Source organism: Nematolebias whitei, chromosome 15 (assembly GCF_014905685.2).
Source record: "Nematolebias whitei isolate Nwh7 chromosome 15, NemWhi1, whole genome shotgun sequence".
NCBI classification, from domain to species: domain Eukaryota; kingdom Metazoa; phylum Chordata; class Actinopteri; order Cyprinodontiformes; family Rivulidae; genus Nematolebias; species Nematolebias whitei.
Window position 1 is genome coordinate 34,293,013 of NC_056512.1, and position 19,635 is coordinate 34,312,647.

The 19,635-nt window shown below is 40.6% G+C and overlaps 1 protein-coding gene across 1 annotated transcript; it reads right to left on the minus strand.

The window, feature by feature from the left end:
- Positions 1-671: 671 nt before the first annotated feature.
- On the minus strand, positions 672-15,120 carry epn3a (epsin 3a). Its single transcript, XM_037689037.1, has 11 exons — positions 14,892-15,120; positions 12,499-13,254; positions 9,635-9,747; positions 3,705-3,788; positions 3,180-3,272; positions 2,459-2,542; positions 2,150-2,279; positions 1,854-2,012; positions 1,678-1,755; positions 1,359-1,595; positions 672-1,233 (listed from the first exon to the last, which is right to left on the minus strand). The coding sequence occupies exons 2-11, from the start codon at positions 13,103-13,105 to the stop codon at positions 950-952; spliced, it is 1,869 nt and encodes a 622-aa protein (XP_037544965.1). The 5' UTR covers positions 13,106-13,254; positions 14,892-15,120; the 3' UTR covers positions 672-949.
- Positions 15,121-19,635: the final 4,515 nt, after the last annotated feature.

The window sequence follows — 19,635 nt, forward strand, 5'->3', positions numbered from 1 at the left end:
TTTGTTATTGAAAAACTGAAAAGCACATCAGCTGTTGGAGAAGGAACTTCTGCAAACTTGGATGCACAACAATGAAAAGTGTAACAGAGTCACATTTAAAAAAGGGGGAAAAATACACAATTAGAAGCCAACAAAGTTGTATAACTCACCCCCGCAACAATGAAGTGCACCTTTGTATGTCATCATAACCAGTGTTGTTTTTATTTTAATTTTATTTTGTATCATTTATATTTCATCATTTTATTATGGATTCTGATGCAGTAAAATAAATTCATTTGGATTTATCTCTAAGGAATTTAAAATAAACATCTAAAGAATGACAATGTTTTAAATACACTGCCGTATTAGATCAGATGGGACTTTTCACAAGCAATGGATAAAATCCAGATTTACATTGCAAACGTTGCATATTCTGATGCATAATGTGTAAATTCATTCTGTAATTTCATTTTGCATTTAATTCCATACACACGTATAAATCTAATAAATCCTGATCCACAGAAGCGTAGCAGTTAAGTGTGTTGATGCAGGAACATTTCAGGCACTGAACAATTTTGTTTATAGTAAATGTTCCCAATTACCAAAAACCAGAGGCATCCGACTGGTTCTCACCGATGAGTCCATGTACAACAAAAGTATTATCAAAATGTGCTTTTGTGTAGTTTGCATTTGTAGTCAGTGAGCAACAGATTATGGCCTTAAAGAGGTTTTACGTTACACTTAAATTTTCTGATAAAAATTTGTAATCTCCTTTCAAGCTTATTGGAAGTAGCAGAACCAGCTTGCAACAAGAGAAGCATCTATCCAACATTATAACAAAAACTTTTTAGGCTTTTCATACAAGTCTTTTGGGTTGTAGTTTGGTTTGCAGAAAGAGCGTTATTCCACAAGCATAACCTAATGGTATTTTCTCTATTTTGATACCATGTTTGTCCTGTTCAGATGGTCCTTATAAGAAAGGGTTCTGGTTGCTCTCATGCGATTCCTGGTTGATGGCTGAGGAGAAGGGCAACAAGGGTTCAGGGAGCTTCCCTGGCAGGTCCAGACTTGGATGAGTAGGGTGAGTGACTGATGAAGGGATGGTGGCACCCTGATGGCTCATAGGCAGGGGCAAAGAGGCACTGTATGGAAGAGAAGTGGTGTGGGGAGCTGCAGGGGCAGAGGCCATCTCGTTCAGGCTGGGCTTTTGCGGCTCACTTTGGAATGGATTAGCGGATAAAGGTGCACTCATTCCTAAATCAGAAAGAAAAATAGAATAGAAACATACAATCTTAGTATTAACCTTATCTAAATAAATAATTTGACACAGTTTTGGACAAAATAGCTGTGGCATATTCTGCAAATATTGCAATAAATACCTGACAAAAAGGGGTTTGTGGTCTTGGCTGCAGGGTTTGTCGGAATCAAGGTGTCCAAGTTTACCAGGGAAGCTGCTGAGGGCCCCAGGAAGGCCTCGGGTGTCTTACATGTGCGAGGGGTAGGGTTAACTAGGCTCTCTCTAAGACTAGTCAGTTCATAGAGGTCAGGACTGTCCACCCTTCGTCCATTAATACCAGTGTTGCCACCATCCATAGCCTCATCAAAAAAATCCCCATCTAGCAGAAGAGAGTAAAGACGATTGTAAGGATGTTGTAAGCACCAAAACCTGATGCAGATCTGGTAATTTAAACTCTTTACCTGATAGGTTTTCAGGTGGAAAGTTACTGGCAGCTCCTCTAGCTGCTGTTCTTTCTGATGGAGCTGAAAATGGATCAACTATGGAGGAAGTCATTTATAAACCAAAAGGAGACAGAATTTAATTCCTTAAAAACATTTAGTTGCATTTATGAGTGCTTGTGAGGACCAACACCCACCTGACACTCCAGCAAAAGCCAAATCTCGGCCTGCAGGGTTGAGGGTGGAGACATCATTTTGTGCTGCAATCCAAGAATTAGATGGAGGCTCCCATGGTGGTGGGGGGCTGTGGGAAGGTGGGGGCACCATCCAGGAAGAATCAGCCCTCTGAGTGTTGTCTTCATTCGAAAAAATACCATTTTTAATACAAATAAATTGTTCAATTTATCATGTTACACTTATCCATAATAATTCACTATAACATGCTTAACTACCAAGTGCTTGAACTGTATCAATTTGTCAACTCAAGACTCACCCAGGGAGTCCCAGGGGTCTGTCCCCCCAGCGCCAGCTGCTGCCCGGGGGGCAGTATTATTCCAGCGACCATCAATAGGGGGCGCATCTGTAGGCACTGCAAAAACATCTACCAGGTCCATAAAGGCAGACTGAGCAAATAAACAAAATAAATTTGTGTTAGCTTAGCATTTCATTTTAAGTGAGCACGTCATAATGTTTCCATTTACAGTCATTAATGTCTGACAGTTGATGCTGCTCAATCAGTATAAAGCTGGTTTACTTTGAACTTTTATTTTGGTTGGTGATTTGTACACAAGCTTACACATACCCCGCCTTTTCCCTCCATTTCACGTTTACTCTCCTCCAGAGCTTTTCGAAGCTCTGACTCATTCCCTTGGCGACTGAGTTGTTCCTGTAAACAGATAAAGATATATAGATGCCTCTGAGACACTTTGGGCAAAAATACATATATTGCCCATTATACGTTATTTATGGCCCTGCTGCAGCCCAAATATCTATGTTCAGAACTCCATCATCCCATGGTTACACTTGCACTCAGTTGGGACAAACCAGAACATTCTCTGGCCAAAGAGAGAGAAAAAGCATCATTGTAACAGGGCAGTTCTATTGTGCTATAGCATACTTTAGCACAAAGGTAAAAAGGGAGCGAATAGACAAAGAAACAGATTTAGACAGTGGGGAGGTGCACCGGCTGCAAGAATAACATAAAAAATTATAGTAAAAGGTTTTTTGTTTTTTTTTAAGTGGAGAAAATTAAGCAGGAAAATTAATTCTTTAAAAAAAAACCAGTGCAAAAAAAAAAAAAATCAAACAAGTCAAATTCTCACCAGTATGTTCAGGCAAATCTTGATTTTATACAGTTTAAAAAAGTTTCTATCCATCCATCCATCCATCTATATATATATTACACAGGATGATTATGCATAACTATAGCTTTAACATGCTACTTGTCAAACGAAGATGCAAATTATTCATATTGTGTTTTTAAAACTTGCCCCCTGTAGCAATTCCACAGCTACAAAGACTACCTGCTTGTGCTCCTCCTTGCTCAGGCTAAGCGCTAACTGGAGCTGGGCATCTTCATCCATGTCCAGGGGGGCAGGAGGTACCTGTTTGACTGGCTGTGAGGGAATAAGCAAAGAGGGAATATGATTAGGTGATGTTCAATTTAAAAAAATAAAGCTTGGGTTTCCTCACAATTCATGCAGTTCTTTAATTCATCCCAATAAAAGTGAAGAGGTCAGTCCATTCAAACCATCCCAAAGTGTTCAGGATGTGAACATCAACCAGCTGGAATAAAAGGAAGGCTAGTGGTTAGTGTAACACAAAGATGAAGACGTAGTTGGTTATGAAGATGTCCTTTTCTAGATGAAAAAGGGATGAAGATTATAAATTCAATCTAGAAGGGAGGAAAATGGAGAAGTGAATGAAGTTGACTCTTGAAAAGAAACAACCCGGACTGGCAGATTTATTTTGTTTAGTGTGTAGAGCAACAGACGATATGCTGCAGGGCAGAAGATGCCAAAGAAGGCTCTTCTCTTGTCCAAACTTACTTTCACCTTGTGGGACTCCTTCTTGCTGAGATCCATAGCCATCTTGAGCTGAGTCCTTTCATCCATATCCACTTTGGGAGGCAGCTAAGAGTCAAGCAGGAAGCATTAGGAGGAAGCCTAACCAAAGGGTCATGTTCAGAGCATGCTTGATTTTTGCTGCAGTGAGTCAGTGTGGAATCAAACAATTATCAAGTCATTTAAAGCCGAGGTCTAGCACAGAGATGCCAATTGGTTTCTTTTTGTGCGACTAGTTTTTGTACCATCATTTTCCTTTTTAATAGTAATATAATATACAAACGGGATTCCAAAAAAGTTGGGACATTAAACAAATTGTGAATAAAAACTGAATGCAATGATGTGGACGTGCCAACATCTAATATTTTATTCAGAATAGAACACAAATCACAGATCAAAGGTTTAAACTGAGAGAATGTATCATTTTAAGGGAAAAATCTGTTGTTTCCAGATTTCATGGCATCAACAAATCCCAAAAAAGTTGGGACTAGTCCATTTTTACCACTGTGTGGCGTCCCCCCTTCTTCTTACAACACTCAACAGACGTCTGGGGACAGAGGAGACCAGTTTCTCAAGTTTAGAAATAGGAATGCTTTCCCATTCATGTCTAATACAGGCCTCTTAACTGTTCAATCGTTTTGGGCCTTCTTTGTCGCACCTTCCTTTTTATGACGCACCAAATGTTCTGTATAGGTGAAAGATCTGGACTGCAGGCTGGCCATTTCAGTACCCGGATCCTTCTCTTACGTAGCCATGATGTTGTGATTGCTGCAGAATGTGGTCTGGCATTATCGTGTTGAAAAATGCAGGGTCTTCCCTGAAAGAGATGACGTCTAGATGGGAGCATATGTTGTTCTAGAACCTGAACATAGTTCTCTGCATTAATGGTGCCTTTCCAGACATGCAAGCTGCCCATGCCACAAGCGCTCATGCAACCCCATACCATCAGTGATGCAGGCTTCTGAACGGAGCGTTGATAACAACTTGGGCTATCCTTGTCCTCTCTGGTCCGGATGACATGGCGTCCCAGTGTTCCATAAAGAACTTCAAATCGTGACTCATCTGACCACAGAACAGTCTTCCATTTTGCCACACTCCATTTTAAATGACCCCTTGCCCAGTGCAAACGTCTCAGCTTGTGGAGCTTGCTTAGAAATGGCTTCCTCTTTGCACTGTAGAGTTTCAGCTGGCAACGGCGGATGGCACGGTGGATTGTGTTCACTGACAATGCTTTCTGGAAGTATTCCTGAGTTCATTCTGTTATTTCCTTGACAGTGGCATTCCTGTTTGAGGTGCAGTGACGTTTAAGGGCCCGGAGATCACGAGCATCCAGTAGAGTTTTACGGCCTTGACCCTTACGCACAGCGATTGTTCCAGATTCTCTGAATCTTTTGATGATGTTATGCACGGTTGATGATGATAACTAAGTCTTTGCTATTTTACGCTGGGTAACACCATTCTGGTATTGCTGCACTATCTTTCTGCGCAACAATGGTGGAATTGGTGATCCTCTTGCCATATTGGCTTCTGAGAGACACTGACACTCTGAGAAGCTCTTTTTATACCCAATCATGTTGTCAGTTGACCTAATTAGTGTTAATTGGTCTTCCAGCTGTTCGTTATATGCTCTATTTCCTTTTTCCAGCCACTTATTGCTACTTGTCCCAACTTTTTTGGGATTTGTTGACACTGTGAAATTTTGAATCAACATATTTTTCCTTCAAAATGTTACATTTATTCAGATTAAACTTTTGATCTGCCATCTATGTTATATTACGAATAAAATAGACATTTGCCATCTCCACATCATTGCATTCAGTTTTTATTCACAGTTTGTTTAGTGTCCCAACTTTTTTGGAATCCGGTTTGTAGTTATATAGGCAGCATGATGGCTCAGTGGTTAGCACTGTTGCCTCACAGCAAGAAGGTACTGGGTTCAATCCCCGGTTGGACCTGGGATCTTTCTGTGTGGAATTTGCATGTTCTTCTTGTGCTTGCGTGGGTTTTCTCTGGATACTCCTGGTTTCCTCCCACCAACCAAAAACATGCATATTAGGCTGCCTTCAGGCTCAGGCCTCCCTTGCAATAGAGATCTGTGATTGCAATAGAATTTTTCTGGTTAAATAAATGTTAATAATAATAGTTTCATCCACAATCTTGGCATCGAACTACTTCAGCATGCATTCAGCAACTTTAATCAGTTGGTATCAAAATATTCAGCTCATTTAGGAGACGGGACTTATTATTAGTAATGATTATACGTAAAATACCTGCTGTACTCTTCTACTCTGCTTTTACTAACAACTCTGTCTCGGTCTCTGATTCCTCTGTTTACATCAACACCCACAAGCTAGTCACTGCACATCAGGAGACCTGTGTTAAGGTGCTGGACTTAGTTGCCTCGTTGAAAATCAGGCAACCAAAGCACGCACCACACCCTTGGTTGAACATGTTCACCAGAGCAGCCATACAACAATGCAGGAAAGCAGAACGTAAATGGAAGAAGGACAAACTTCAGGTTTCTTATCATGCTAAAAACGTGTTACAAAGACTATCAGGCTACCGTTAAAACGGAAAAAAACAAGTACTTCTCCCAAATCATTGTTTTAAACAGCAACAATCCCCATGTTCTTTTCAACACCATTAACTCCATTTTAACCGTGCCTCAGTCTGCCAACATGGAGGCCTCTGCAGATACTAGTAACGACTTTCTCAGATTCTTTGTTAAAAAGGTTGAGTCGATTAGATCATTGATCCCTCACACCACAGCTGACCCCTCTGTCTTTGTCCCATGCTCAGCAGTCTTTAACAAGTTTGAACCTACCAAAATTCATGCTCAATAATCCAGGTATAAAATCCAACAATGTTCAGTCAGGTCATCTGCACGGTTTCTTTTTTTGTGCTGAGACATTTCGTCCATCATCCAACGGACTTCTTCAGTCCGAGGAACAATCAAACAAAACCGATTCTCCACCAACAACAGCATACTCCAAAGTGGAAAAAAAACAGTTGTGTTGGTGCCAAGATGGACTCTGGGGCACGCCCTCTCCTCCAAAGCCCACCATCTCCCTCGCCGACAGTCATGTCAGTTTGAACCCATTTCCCTCTCATTTCTAAATGCTGTCGTTGGTCATATGAAACCCTTAGGGTCCCCTGCTGATCCCATCCCTGCATCGTTTTTTAAACAAGTCCTACCCTCGATTGGACCCTCTGTTTTTGATATTATAAACAGCAGCATGGCTACACGTGTGGTTCCTAATGTTTTTAAACATGTAGTAGTAACTACGTTAATTAAACGTCCTGGACTTGACCCTTCAACCTGCTCAAACTTCAGACCAATCTCCAAACTTCCCTTTCTTTCTAAGATCTTGGAGAAAATAGTTTTCATTCAATTAAACAAGTTCTTGACTGAATTATATTCTTGAGGTTTTTCAGTTTGGTTTTAAGTATTTACACAGCACTGAAACAGCCTTAGTAAGGGTCTGTAACAACATTCTTTTAGCAAATGACTCTGGTCAGTTTGTGATCCTGGTACTCCTCGTCCTTACAGCTGCTTTTGACACTGTTGACCACAGTATCCTTTTATCACGGTTAGAACAGTGGGTTGGGATTACGGGTGCAGTGTTACAATGGTTCCGTTCGTACCTGAGCGACAGGAGTTTTTGTGTTAATGTTGGTAATAGTCTATTCGCTTCAGCGACTCTTTCCTGTGGGGTTCCACAAGGCTCCATTCTTGGACCCCTTCTGTTTTCATTGTATCCGCTCTCCTTGGGGTCTATCCTGAGGAAACATGGTCTTTCCTTTCATTGTTATGCTGATGATTCTCAGATTTATCTGCCCTTGAAACCCAACAGTTGGAGATTAACCATTCGCCCTTTGCTGGAATGTCTTGATGACATCAAGACTTGGATGGCTGCGAACTTCTCAAGTTTTAATGATCAGAAAACTGAGGTAATCATGTTTAACCCTAGCTCTACCATTGTCCCTGATCCTGTAAAGCTGGTCTCTCTTCAGCCATATCTAAGCATTCTGTTACCAACCTCAGGATAGTTTTAGACACGGATTTCAAGGTTAATAAACAGCTCAACTCTGTTCTTCAAAAAAAAAAAAAGCTTCTTTCAACTATGGCAGATGGCTAAAAAGTCCGTACTAACCAGATCTGACCTTGAAAAATTAAGTCAGTGCATTCATTACAACCTGGCTGGACTACTGTAACTCGCTTTATGTTGGGGTCAGTCAGGCTTCCCTCTCACATCTCCAGTTCGTCCAAAATGCTGCAGCTCGGCCACTAACAGGAACTCGCAGGTTTGAGAACATCTCACCGGTTCTGTTCGCCCTTCACTGGCTTCCTGTGCAGGTCAGAATTGATTTTAAACTATCCTGCTGACATTTAAGTACATTAATGACCTTGCATCCTCATACACTTCTGACCTTCTTCATCCTTATGCTCCTTCTCAGTCTTTGAGATCATCGGACCAGCTGCTTTTGGTTGTACCAAAAACCAGGTTGAAGCTCAGAGGATATTGAGCCTTTTCAGTCATGGGCCCTAAACTCTTGAACAACCCATTAACATTAGACAGGTCACTTCAGTCTCTGCTTTTAAATCTCTCCTGAAAACTCATCTGTATTCACTGTTGATGTGTTCATGCGTGCACATCCGCTTACACAGACTCATGTTCATGTTTGTGCTGATGTTCAATGTTTTATGTTATGAGTGCTTAATGTATATTTAGTTGATGTTTTTCTTAGTTCATATCTTAGATGTTATTACTGTTTTTCTTATACATTTTATTGTTGGATGTAACTGGGACCCTGTGTACATAATTTCGCTCCACCACATGTACCACGTGAGGTGCGAATGACAATAAAGAATCTCTGACTCTCTCTCTCTGACATTTAACACAGTCTGATCTGATTTAGTATTTCATTATTTCTGATTGTGTTTCGTGTTTATGCTTTTATTCCTGATGCTGTAGCTATGATTGAGCAAAATGTAACTTTTCGCTACATTTTTGTAAATTTAGGCTTTTTGCTATGGTTTAGCTCATTTTAGCTACTACTGTGCTAATTACAGCTTTTAGGGACTTGAGTTAAATTTAACATTTAGCTACTTTTTTTGGCTAATTTTAGCTTATAGCTATTTTTCTATACAGAGGACAAAGTGAGATGGAGAAGGATGACTCTCTGTGGTAACTCCTGAAGAGGGAAAAGCCAAAAGAAGAAGCTATTTTTCTAGTTTTGGCATTCATTACCGTTTTACTAGTAATAATTACATTAATTACAGTTTTGCTAATTTTACCTTTTAGGGACGTACAGTTTTGCTAATTGTAGCTTTGGTTCTGTTTGTTTTAAATTTGACAATTCAGTTTCAGCTTTTTTAACAGATTTTTTTTACAGTTATTCAGCACTCTGCATTCACCCTGCATTTTGGCAGAAAATACTTTTTTTTTTCCTGTTTAAAATAAGCTTGGCTTATTTAAAACAAAAATGTAGAATCTGTTTTGGATGCCAGTTTTCCTGCAGCAGCTCAGCCGAAGCCTCAAACAGGCCCCTGTCATAAAGTCCAGGGCAGAATATGGATGTTCAGGAGTGGATCGATGCACACATCCTGTTTGCCTTCTCACTCTTTCACTCTCAGCTTACTCATTCAGCATCACTCACACTGATTGGTCAAAGGGGGCGTTATTGATAACATAAAAGCACACCGCTTTCATCTCTGGGCAACAGTGCCACTGAAGACAGGCAGGATCTCACAGAGTCTGAGCCTGTGGGTGGAAGTCGTTTAATGTTTGACTACAGCAGAACACGTAAGCAGCAGCACAGCCAAGAAACCTTTCTGTTGGGCTCATGTGCTGGACGAGTGACAGTTTGTGCACAGTGGAAAAGTACTTGTGTGTGTGTTGCGTTAGAGGTACCTTTTCACTTTCTTCTCGGCTCATAGCCAGGGCCAGCTGCAGCTGCAGCTCCTCTTCTCCAGTTGAGGCGGGTATAGCTTGTTCCAGGTCCGGAGCGAGTCGAGAAGAGGAGGCTACAGGGACAGAAAGAGCGCAGGGATGCGAGTTTAGGGGAAGAATTGGGAGCAATAGGGTGGAGGAAAAAAAAGAAAAAGAAAAAGACATTCTACGTTGATTATATATTTTTTTAAGGTCAGGAAGAGCTGGCACTTTTTTTGCATGTTAATGCCCTATTGCCTGTTGTTTAGGGCCTTTGCTGGCATGGCTTGCCACAGTTTGCCTGCATTGAGAACAATGGAGCGGCTGTGTGGATCGTGCTGCTGCTGGTGGTGGTGGGGGAGTGTGTGTAGGGGAATGAATGCATTGGAGCGGGGTCCACATAATGCTTTGAAACTTCTGGGAGCAGGATGCATTCAAGTTTTGGGAAGTAAATGAAGAAGTGTGGAAATATACCAATCTGAGAGCCAGGCTGCAGATCACTGGGCTAAAAAGGGAAAGTAGGCCACATGTTGGCAAACTTACGTAGATATTAAAAAAGTCCAATCACTTCCACTGTGCCGCCTCTCAATATCCTCCGAGAGAGGCTGGACTAGTCACTGGAAATTAGCCGCTGCCAGCCTCCTAACCCCTACACCATCCATCAGCATTTTGTTCCAACTGTCTACACACTCCGGTGTCCTTGAATGCCAAAGAGACTGCTATTATTTCCACTTTTCGATTAAGACACACAGAACAGAGAAGGAAACTGTTGTTTATGAATATATGCTCACAAAGACAGCAATTTAAATTCTTGAACTTCCCATAAAAATTTTATTCATGACTTTAGCACTTTAAAAACATTAGCATTTGAAAAAAAGACTTACTAGAGTTTCATAAACGTGATCTTATGATAAAATGTATTCAAGTAATATTAAGATGCTTTGACCATCAGTGGTGATAAAAATTTTGGACAGCATTTGTGGGTGAGCCTGCATTTCCTCAACAAATCAAGTCTAAGAAATCAACGCGAATCTAAAAAGCAGATGTTTTATCAAACTACAGCTGTGCTGCTGCCAGCTGACAACACATTTTAAAACGGTCTGGCTACTTAATCCTACTGATGATACAAACTTAGGCTCGTGTAATGGTTTGTTTACCTCTTGGAGATATGAAAAGTGTAAGGTACAGGGAAAAAAACAATCAAATTTCCTTCTTCCTTAAACTGAAACCAGGACTTAACAAAAAGGGGTGGAGATGAATTGGTAGGTACCCTTGAAATGTATCGGACTGGAAGTAAGCGGCAGAGCTATACTAAAGTACAACAACACTGAACTCTACAAGTGAACAGTTATTTTGTCTTGATGCATGATCAGTTATCCAAGTAGATACCCAACAAAGTTGAGCCAGGTCTTCTGGACGGGTTCTAGCTCTGGACCAGTGGTCGTTCTGTATGTTGCGGGAGTTTCAGAAAACAGAGATGTTTATTTTCTAAACATGACGTCCCAGTGGATTTCAAATTCCAAAATACATTACGGCAAAGCCTGGTCCATCCCAGTCCCCCGGCACAAACAGAGTAATATTGTGTGTAGTGTCAGGAGGGCTGTGATCCGTCGTACAGCGGAGAAACTAAACAGCCACTGGCCAAAAGGATGGCCCAGCACAGAAGATCAACATCATCAGGCCAGGACTCTGCAGTCTACACTCATCTGCAGGCCAGCAGTCACTCTTTCAGGGATGAAGATGTGCACATCCTTGATAGAAAGAAGAGTAAAGGAAGCCATCTTTGTGAAGAGAACTCGTTGATTGTTAAACAGGGGCGGTGGCCTCCGTGTTCAACTGGCCCCCTCTTACAATGCTGTTATTGCTAGTATCACTCAGCCCTCTGTGAATAGCAAGCGGCCATCAGGGCACTAACGATCAGTTGTTAGGCTGATGGTCCTCCTATTACATGTGAACAACTAGTTTTGTCTGTCACCAGCAAAATGGTTGATCCACTATTGCTTATGACCGTTTGCGTCCAGCTCCTTAGACTGAAGAAGTCCTTTGGATAAAAGATGAAACGTTTCAACAGAGAGAGATGCATGCACAATAATCCAGGTAGATAAATCTAACAACAAGGATGAGTCAGGTCCTCTATTCTTCTGTCCAGAGGACTTGACTCAACCTGGTTAGATAGTTATTTTGTGTCACTACATGCTGCAGTAGCAGAGGCAATTCAATAATCACAAAAAGTCTCGTAAGTCTTGTATTGAACGCTTTTTGAACACAAAAAGTCTCCACTTGTGGCTATTAGTCTGAGTGACACGAGCTGGGCCTCTTTCTGATATAAACCCAGTTTAGCTGACAGGACTACAGGGGAGAATGGAAGGAATGCAGATATCTGACTGTCAGCGGAGAGGTAGACTAAAACATTTAAGTCATAACACAAGGAAAGTGTACTTTATATTTAGTCAGGTTTAAATGTTGGATTATGCTTCTGGTATAAGGATCTATAGGCAATTTACTCACGGCAAAGCTCCTAAAGCGGTACAAAGAACAAATGCTCACTAATAAAGTTCTGATTATTTGCCAGTTGTCTGTTCAGACATTAAGTGAAAATCTAACTTACTCTGCTTTTACTTTCATTCTTCCCCATGTTTTTATAATAGCTAATCAGATGAAGGTGAGACTTGTCACCTGTGCATTCCTCAGCAATAACAGGTCACATGCTCCAGGAAACACTCCGGTATCTTTCAGATCAGTGCTTATTAAACATTTTTAAAAAGTTAAAACAAAGTGACTGATGCAACTGTTGGATATGACAATGCTTGTGTTGTTAAGTTGTGTAACAGTACCATGCTACTCACTGGTGTAGGTTGTCAACGAGTTTCTGCATACACTGAAATCCTCCAAGCCTTGCTGACTTGTGTATGAAGAACTTGTGTATCCAGAGGTTGAGCTACTGCTGACCCCCATGCTGCTGCTGCTGCTGCTGCTATTACTCCCCACACCCAAACGAGATTTAGTCTTCAAAGCGTGGCTCCTCTCCTTCTTCAGCCTCTCCTCATCCTTCAACAGAGCCACCAATTGTTTGGCCTTCTCTCGGACATTGACACCTTGGTCACGTCCGTCTCGATCCAAGTACTGGAAGTCTTTGAGCGTTTGAATGGCAAATATGTTGTCTCGGGAGGATTTGGCCACACGCTCAGAGCCCATTTTCACCAGATAGTCCAGCAGCGTGAGGGCCTTGTAAACATGACGCCAGTTTTTGCCATGATCGTTCAGCCTTTTCCAGATGATTCCCATCACCTCGGCGAAGGTCACCACATTGTAAGTCAAGTCTGCGATCTCGGCCATGAGTGTGCTGGGAGGTCCCCAGGGGTCGTTCGAGGTGGCTTCTCGAACTTTAATCTCGGCCTCGGTGAAATTGTTGACCATGTTTTTCACCTGACGACGGATGGATGAGCTCTGCATGACGATGGTGGGGTTTTCACGCGTGGCAAAAAGAAGAAGTCAGGCCAGACCTTCGCCTCAGGCGAGGTGGTTAGTTCAGTTCAGATCAGCAGGAAAAAAATGCAGTCAGGTACAATTCAACTTCAGTGATGTCCAGAAGTGTGGTCCTGCTGAGAAAAACAAGGAACAGTTTAACCCATATAAGTTACTGTTAGTTTGTTTCAATAATAATGTTTGGAAATTGGAAGGAAGACAGAAACATCTCAGCACCAGAAGCAGTGACACAAAAGAACTGGGCTTTGTTTTCCTGACTTGACAATTTCCAAGTCAACAGTTTCCAAGAATTTATGTTTGCATAAACACAAACATTAGTTACAGATTCAATTGACATCCAAAGAACCTGCTGCTGTAAAACTTTGTCTCACCTTTGAATGGCCTCAGAAAACCTTAGATTCCTCATTCCAGTAAGTCTGAACTGATTACAAAACCACAGCAAAGATCCACTTTGCCTTGAACATTCAACTGTTTGGTCTAATGGAGAAGCAGCTGATTGGACTAACTGGGGGCAGCTGTGGATGAGTGGTAAGAGCGGTAGTCCTACAATGGGAGCGTGGGTTCAATTCCACCAGCCGTCACATGTTGAAATGTCCCTGGGCAAGACACTGAACCCCTCATTGCCTCTGATGTGTGTGCCATCGGTGTATGAACGTGATCTAAAAGCACTAGTTTACAGATCCAGATTAGCTATGTAGCGCTATAATACAGTATATGAATGTGTGTGGAGGTAAATGAGGGCACAGATTGTAGTGTAAAGTGCTACGAGTAGCTTGATTAGATAGAAAAGCACTATACAAGTACAGTCCATTTACCATTTTACCATCTGGGAACCAAACAGTTTCTAAAAGGGTGTAAGAATATTTTAGCGTTATTAAAAAATAATGTCATTTTGGACAAAAACATCAAACCTTTGGGCGTATAGGATGAATCAAAGATGGTATCTATCCATGCTACTTTTGCTGATGTATGATGGCTGTAAATAGAGTTTAAGCACTTACACGAGTCAGGTTTTTTGTAGCTTTTGGCTAAAACTCAAGGCCCAGTTCAACATTTACAAACTGCAGGGATATACAAGGAAAGGCTTAAATGGGACCTTTTTTCCCGGTTTGCTTCCTGTTCATCAACAGCTGATAAACAGAAGAGGGTAGCTGATATGGTGCTGGTAACTTGAGTGGATTAAATGATCTGATTTTTTTTTTTTTTTTTTTTTGAGTGTCTTTGACCAGATTTTTACCCTTTTGTGTACACAAGAATTAAAATTGACTGTTGGAGGACTTCTACTTTATAAAACACACCAAGCCAAGACCTCCAGAATGCATGAGAAACTCAAAACACGTGGAAAAAGTGGCTTAAAAAAAACTGTTTACCTTTAAGTCGAAACTTCAAATGTCTGAAGTTCTTGAATATTGCCCTTCGATTCAGTCCTCACAAACACATTCCTAAATAAAATCTAACTAAACATGTGCCCAAACGAGTCAGACTCGTCAATGAGGTGCGTTTACGAACATGTCAGCACATATGTGAAACAAACTAAATATAATAAAGTAACTTATTTCCCCTGACGTCCTTTCTGTCCCGAACCAGGACGGCTGGTGCCATTTTTACGTCAAGTGAAGCGACCCGCCTCGTTTGTGACGGTGACTCAGCTCGGCGATTAAAAGTTCAAAACGTTCGGCTAAAACTGGAAGAGAACACCGACCGAGTCCAAAAAGACTCGAGTAATCGCCTCCATTCTCCTCCTCCGTCTTACCTTCAGGTCATAGCGCGTCAGCGGGATCCCAAAGTTGGGGCGGATTGAGGTGAAACGAGAAGCCCCCTCTCGACATAACAAACCCGGGAGGAGCTGAGGGAGAACTGCGGCTCGCACATGAAACGAGCCACAACTCTACCGTTAGGTTTTTTTTTTTTTTTTTTTATATATAAGTTGTCGCAAATTCAGGAACCGAGTCCTGCAGATGGCACCACACTGACAACACAGAGTAAAATAAAATTTAAAAAAAAAAAAAAAATGGATGGATGGAAAAGCGAAGGGAGGAGGGACGCTCGGTGCACGCGGAGTCAGACTTAACCCTTTCACTTCCGGTTTCTACTCCTCTGCTCTGACTGAGGCAGGTGCCGCCATGATGCCATCATCATCAGAAATCATGCTTGTTGTTCTTTTGGTCAAACCTTTATGAAGCATTCACACTATTGTGATCCATTGTTTCTTCCCGTACGTCTTTCAGCACGATTCTCGTCCCAGTTTTCAAGCTATTTAATCATCAAAACGTTCAGCTCTTTCAGAACAATCCTTTTATGAGACCTAATTGGTACTGGTGCAACTTTAGCTTTTTGAAATATTTAGCCTTTTTGAAATATTTAGCCTTTTCTGACATTATTTTCCTCATAGAAAATGTATTGAGCTCATTTTACATCCTTCAAATCTTTAGATCTGTTTACAACCTGCTCCTTTCACATTTTGTTTTGGTTCAGCTTCTTTCAGCTTCCCTGTGCAAATTTAAACTTTTTCAGCTACATTCAGCTGTTTTTTTTTTTCCCCAACTGTTTTGTGCTCCTTTCAGATTATTTCTGCTAACTACAACATTTTTGTGCTTCTTTTAACTTATTTCTACTAATTTCATCTTATTGTGCTCCTTTCAGCTTATTTATTCAAGTTTCAGCTTTTTCTGCTATTTCAGCTACTAGCACTGTTTATGCTAATTTCAGCTTTTTTCTGCTCATTTATGCTTCTTTCAGCCTAATTGGGCAAACTCTGCTTTCTTCTGCTAACTTAACCTTGTTCTACTTTTTCAGCATTTTTAGCTAATTTCAGCTGTTTTCAGAGAAATTCAAGTTTTTCATGGTAATCTTTTGCTACTTTCAGCCTAATTAGCTCTTTTGTTATTTATTCATTTATTCATTCATTTAAAATAAACAAAACAAATTCATCAAAAAGAAAAAAAAAACACTGAATGAAAAGGGTGCAGAAAGAAGAAAACAATTCTTGTAATTAACAACTTCTTTATGGTAATTTCAGATTTTTATGCTCCTTTCAGCTTTTTAATTCTGCTAATTTGGCTTTTTTCTACCATTTCAGCTACTCTAGCTGTTTTATGCTAATTTTAGCCTTTGCAGCTAATTCTACATTTTTTTTAGCTTATTTCAGCTTTTTCTGCTTCCTTCTGGTAGTTGAAGCTTCTTTCTACCTTTTCAACTATTTTTTGCTAATTTCAGCTTTTTTAGCTGATTTCTTCATTTTGTTCTAATTTCTGCTTATTTAAACCTAATTCAGCAAATATGTGTTCTTTCTGTTTCTGCTTGTTCTTTCATTTCAGCTACAATTCAGCATGTTTATTTAGCAAATTCCAGCTGTTTTTCAGCAAGTTAATCAGCAATAAGTAGTCACACTTCATTTTGGCAGAAAATGCAATTTCTCTAGTTACAGCATTCTTGTGGTCTGTTAGTCCTTAAAACATGTGTTAAAGATGACTCTCAGCTACTACCACACTTCAGCTCAGTATCTGTAAAACTAACCGAGTTATGGACATTTTTGTGTAGGCTAAGTTCGATTAGCTCTGGAGGCTTGAGTTGGGTTTACTCCTAAAGTTAGTGAATTGTAGAGGTACATCCAATGTTAGAAAATTTTGTTAAAAATTCATCCAGTGGTTTGTGAAATATTTTGCTAACAGACAAACAGGGTTTGACACCAACAGGTACAAGCAAGTTTCAGTCAAAATATTGCAGTGTGTAGTACTCAGAGTTTGTTGAGGGCGATACTCAGCTACTACCATACTAACTTTTACTCGTATATCTGAATAATTAGCTGAGTTTCAGCCATTTTTGTGGTAGCTAAGTCCGATTAGCTCTGGCGGCCATCTTGATTTGGGTTGACTCCATAAGTTAAAGAACTGTAGCTGTACATCCAGTGGTTCCTTCCTGAATGTTTCATTAAAATCTGTCCTGCAGTTCATGAGATATTTTGCTAACAGACAGACAAGGTTGACTGTAATATTTCATGGCAAAGATAAGTAAATGCTCAGACTGTGTTGAAGATGAGTTTCTGGACAACTAAGTGATCTTAATTAAGTTGTCTACAAGTTAAGTTACCAGTAAGTTGGAGCCGCTGTGGTGTTGAGGTAGGGCAACCGACTTGGGACTAGAAAATTGCAGGTTCAACTTCCCACCATACCCACATGTCGTGACGCTCCTTTTTGAGCACGATGACACCCAATCCCTAACTGCTCCCTGGGTGCCTACACAGCTGCCCACCACGCCCCACCTCCCACGTCAGAGCACAAACTTGGTCATTGTATGGAAACATACAACGATGACAACGCATAGCACTTTGTTTCCTTCAAGGAAGAACAGAAGGACCAAACAACAACAAAGAGTACATAACTGAGAGAGAAGCAGCAGGAGCCGACTGAGCAGGATATACAGGAAATACCAGCTCCACCTTGAAACAACTTCGATGGCAAAGGTTAAAGTTCGCAGGAATCGTGCACTAAAAGATAAATGAAACAAGATCTCAGGAGCTTAAAGGAGCTCATCGAATTCTAAAAGCAGGCCCAAATAAGTTTTGCAAAAGACTTTCTCTGATCAGAGAAAGCTTCACTTCCTCTTCTCTGTCTTTGTACCTTGTGGCTTTGTTTTTTCTGAAAACAGATGCCTGAACATTCTTTTGTTTCCCAACAAAGGCCTGATGAGATCAGCGTGTGGAAGACATGCAGGCGATGTTTGGGGGAGGAGAGAGGACAGCCTGCCGTGACGTCACGCAGGTCAGGAGAGGAAATCTCACTTCTTATGTATGTAATGTATACCCTGTTAACAAAACACTGGAAAGATTTAAACTTGATACTGACTATTCTTGTACATTCTGTGAACTACACATGGAAACAATTTCTCATTTATTCTATTAATGTAATCATATAATGGCATTCTGGACAGATGTACAATTCAAAGTGTCTTTGACTATTTAGAAAAGCGCTATACAAATAAAATGTCTTATTATTATTATTAATTCAATTCAGTTTATTTACCGTATTTTTTGGCCTATAAGTTGCGGGGGGTGTTTTTTTTTTTTTGCATAATTTGAATGCCCTGCAACTTATAGGCCGAAGCGACGTAGTTATGGATTTTTTTCCCCATATTTATAATCCAATTTTTGGCTGAGATATGACCGTTTTCATTCTAACTGAAAACAAAGTTGAACAGTACCTTTTTCAGCCACTAGATGGCAGCAGAGTAGTAGTAGTAGTATGGCATGCCGTTGTATCATGTAATAGGTAACGTGACTGTAATGACAAATAAAAACAGTTCAAGACAAAAACAACTGGACTTTATTTATTATACTTTACTTTATACTTTATTGTTGTTTTTTCCTTGAATATTTTTAGAATTTACCATGTCTTGGATGACTGAGAATCTTCACCAGCTATTAATGGCACAATCGGCTTGCCATAATACCCCCCACCTTGGTTCTGCTCGCTGTTTGAAGCAACCTTTAAACCAGTTGCACCGCCCCGGCGATATGCAGCTAATTTGACCATTAAAGTGCATTTCTTAAGCAAAAGTTAGACTGAGACACACATTTACTATAATTTTGAGCAAACAAATAATTAATTTTAAGTGTTAATCTTGTTAAACTCTTGTTAAAGTCCTCCCGTGCATGCTCTAGCAGCCGCCATTTGGCAGCCCATCGATTTTTGGCGCAACACCGGCCCACATTTCTGGGTTGTCATCGGTGACGCGTAGCAAACGCGATGCGTCAGCGGTGACGCATAATAGATGCGACATATACAGCGAAGCAGCATATTTATGGATTTTTACACTTTTTCATACATATTTGGATTGATGCGACGTGTACGGCGGAAAATACGGTAGCACCACAACTTATACAGCAGAAAACTGGACAAATAATTCAACTTACAGAAAGACATTACTATTACTATTACTATGCTTTGATGGAAAATGGACTGTACTTATATAGCGCTTTTCTATCTTATCGAGATACTCAAAGCACTTTACACTACAATCTGTGCCCTCATTTACCCATTCATACAGCACTCTATTTTTGTACAAAGAATAATCAGTGTTTTGGATCACATTCATGCACCGATGGGACACACACCGGAGGCAATGAGGGGTTCAGTGTTTTGTCCAGGGACACTTCAGCATGTGACTGCTGGTGGAATCAAACCCCCAACTCTTACATTGGAGGACGAATGCTCTAGCCACCCAGCCACAGTTTCCCCATAAAGACTTGATCTATTTCACCCAACTTCTACATCTCCTGGGGAAATTTCACATTCACAAGAAAAAGTGGTCAAACTCCAAGCCAAACATAACCCACTTCAGCAAGGAACTTCACATATACAGCACCACAGTTAAGGGACTTGAAAATAAAAAGGCAATGAAAGCCATTTCAGTTTTAGAAGAACTTAATGTGAATTTATCTATGGTATATAATCTGTAAATAGATTGTCTTGTTCTCTTTTATACTTCAACACTATATA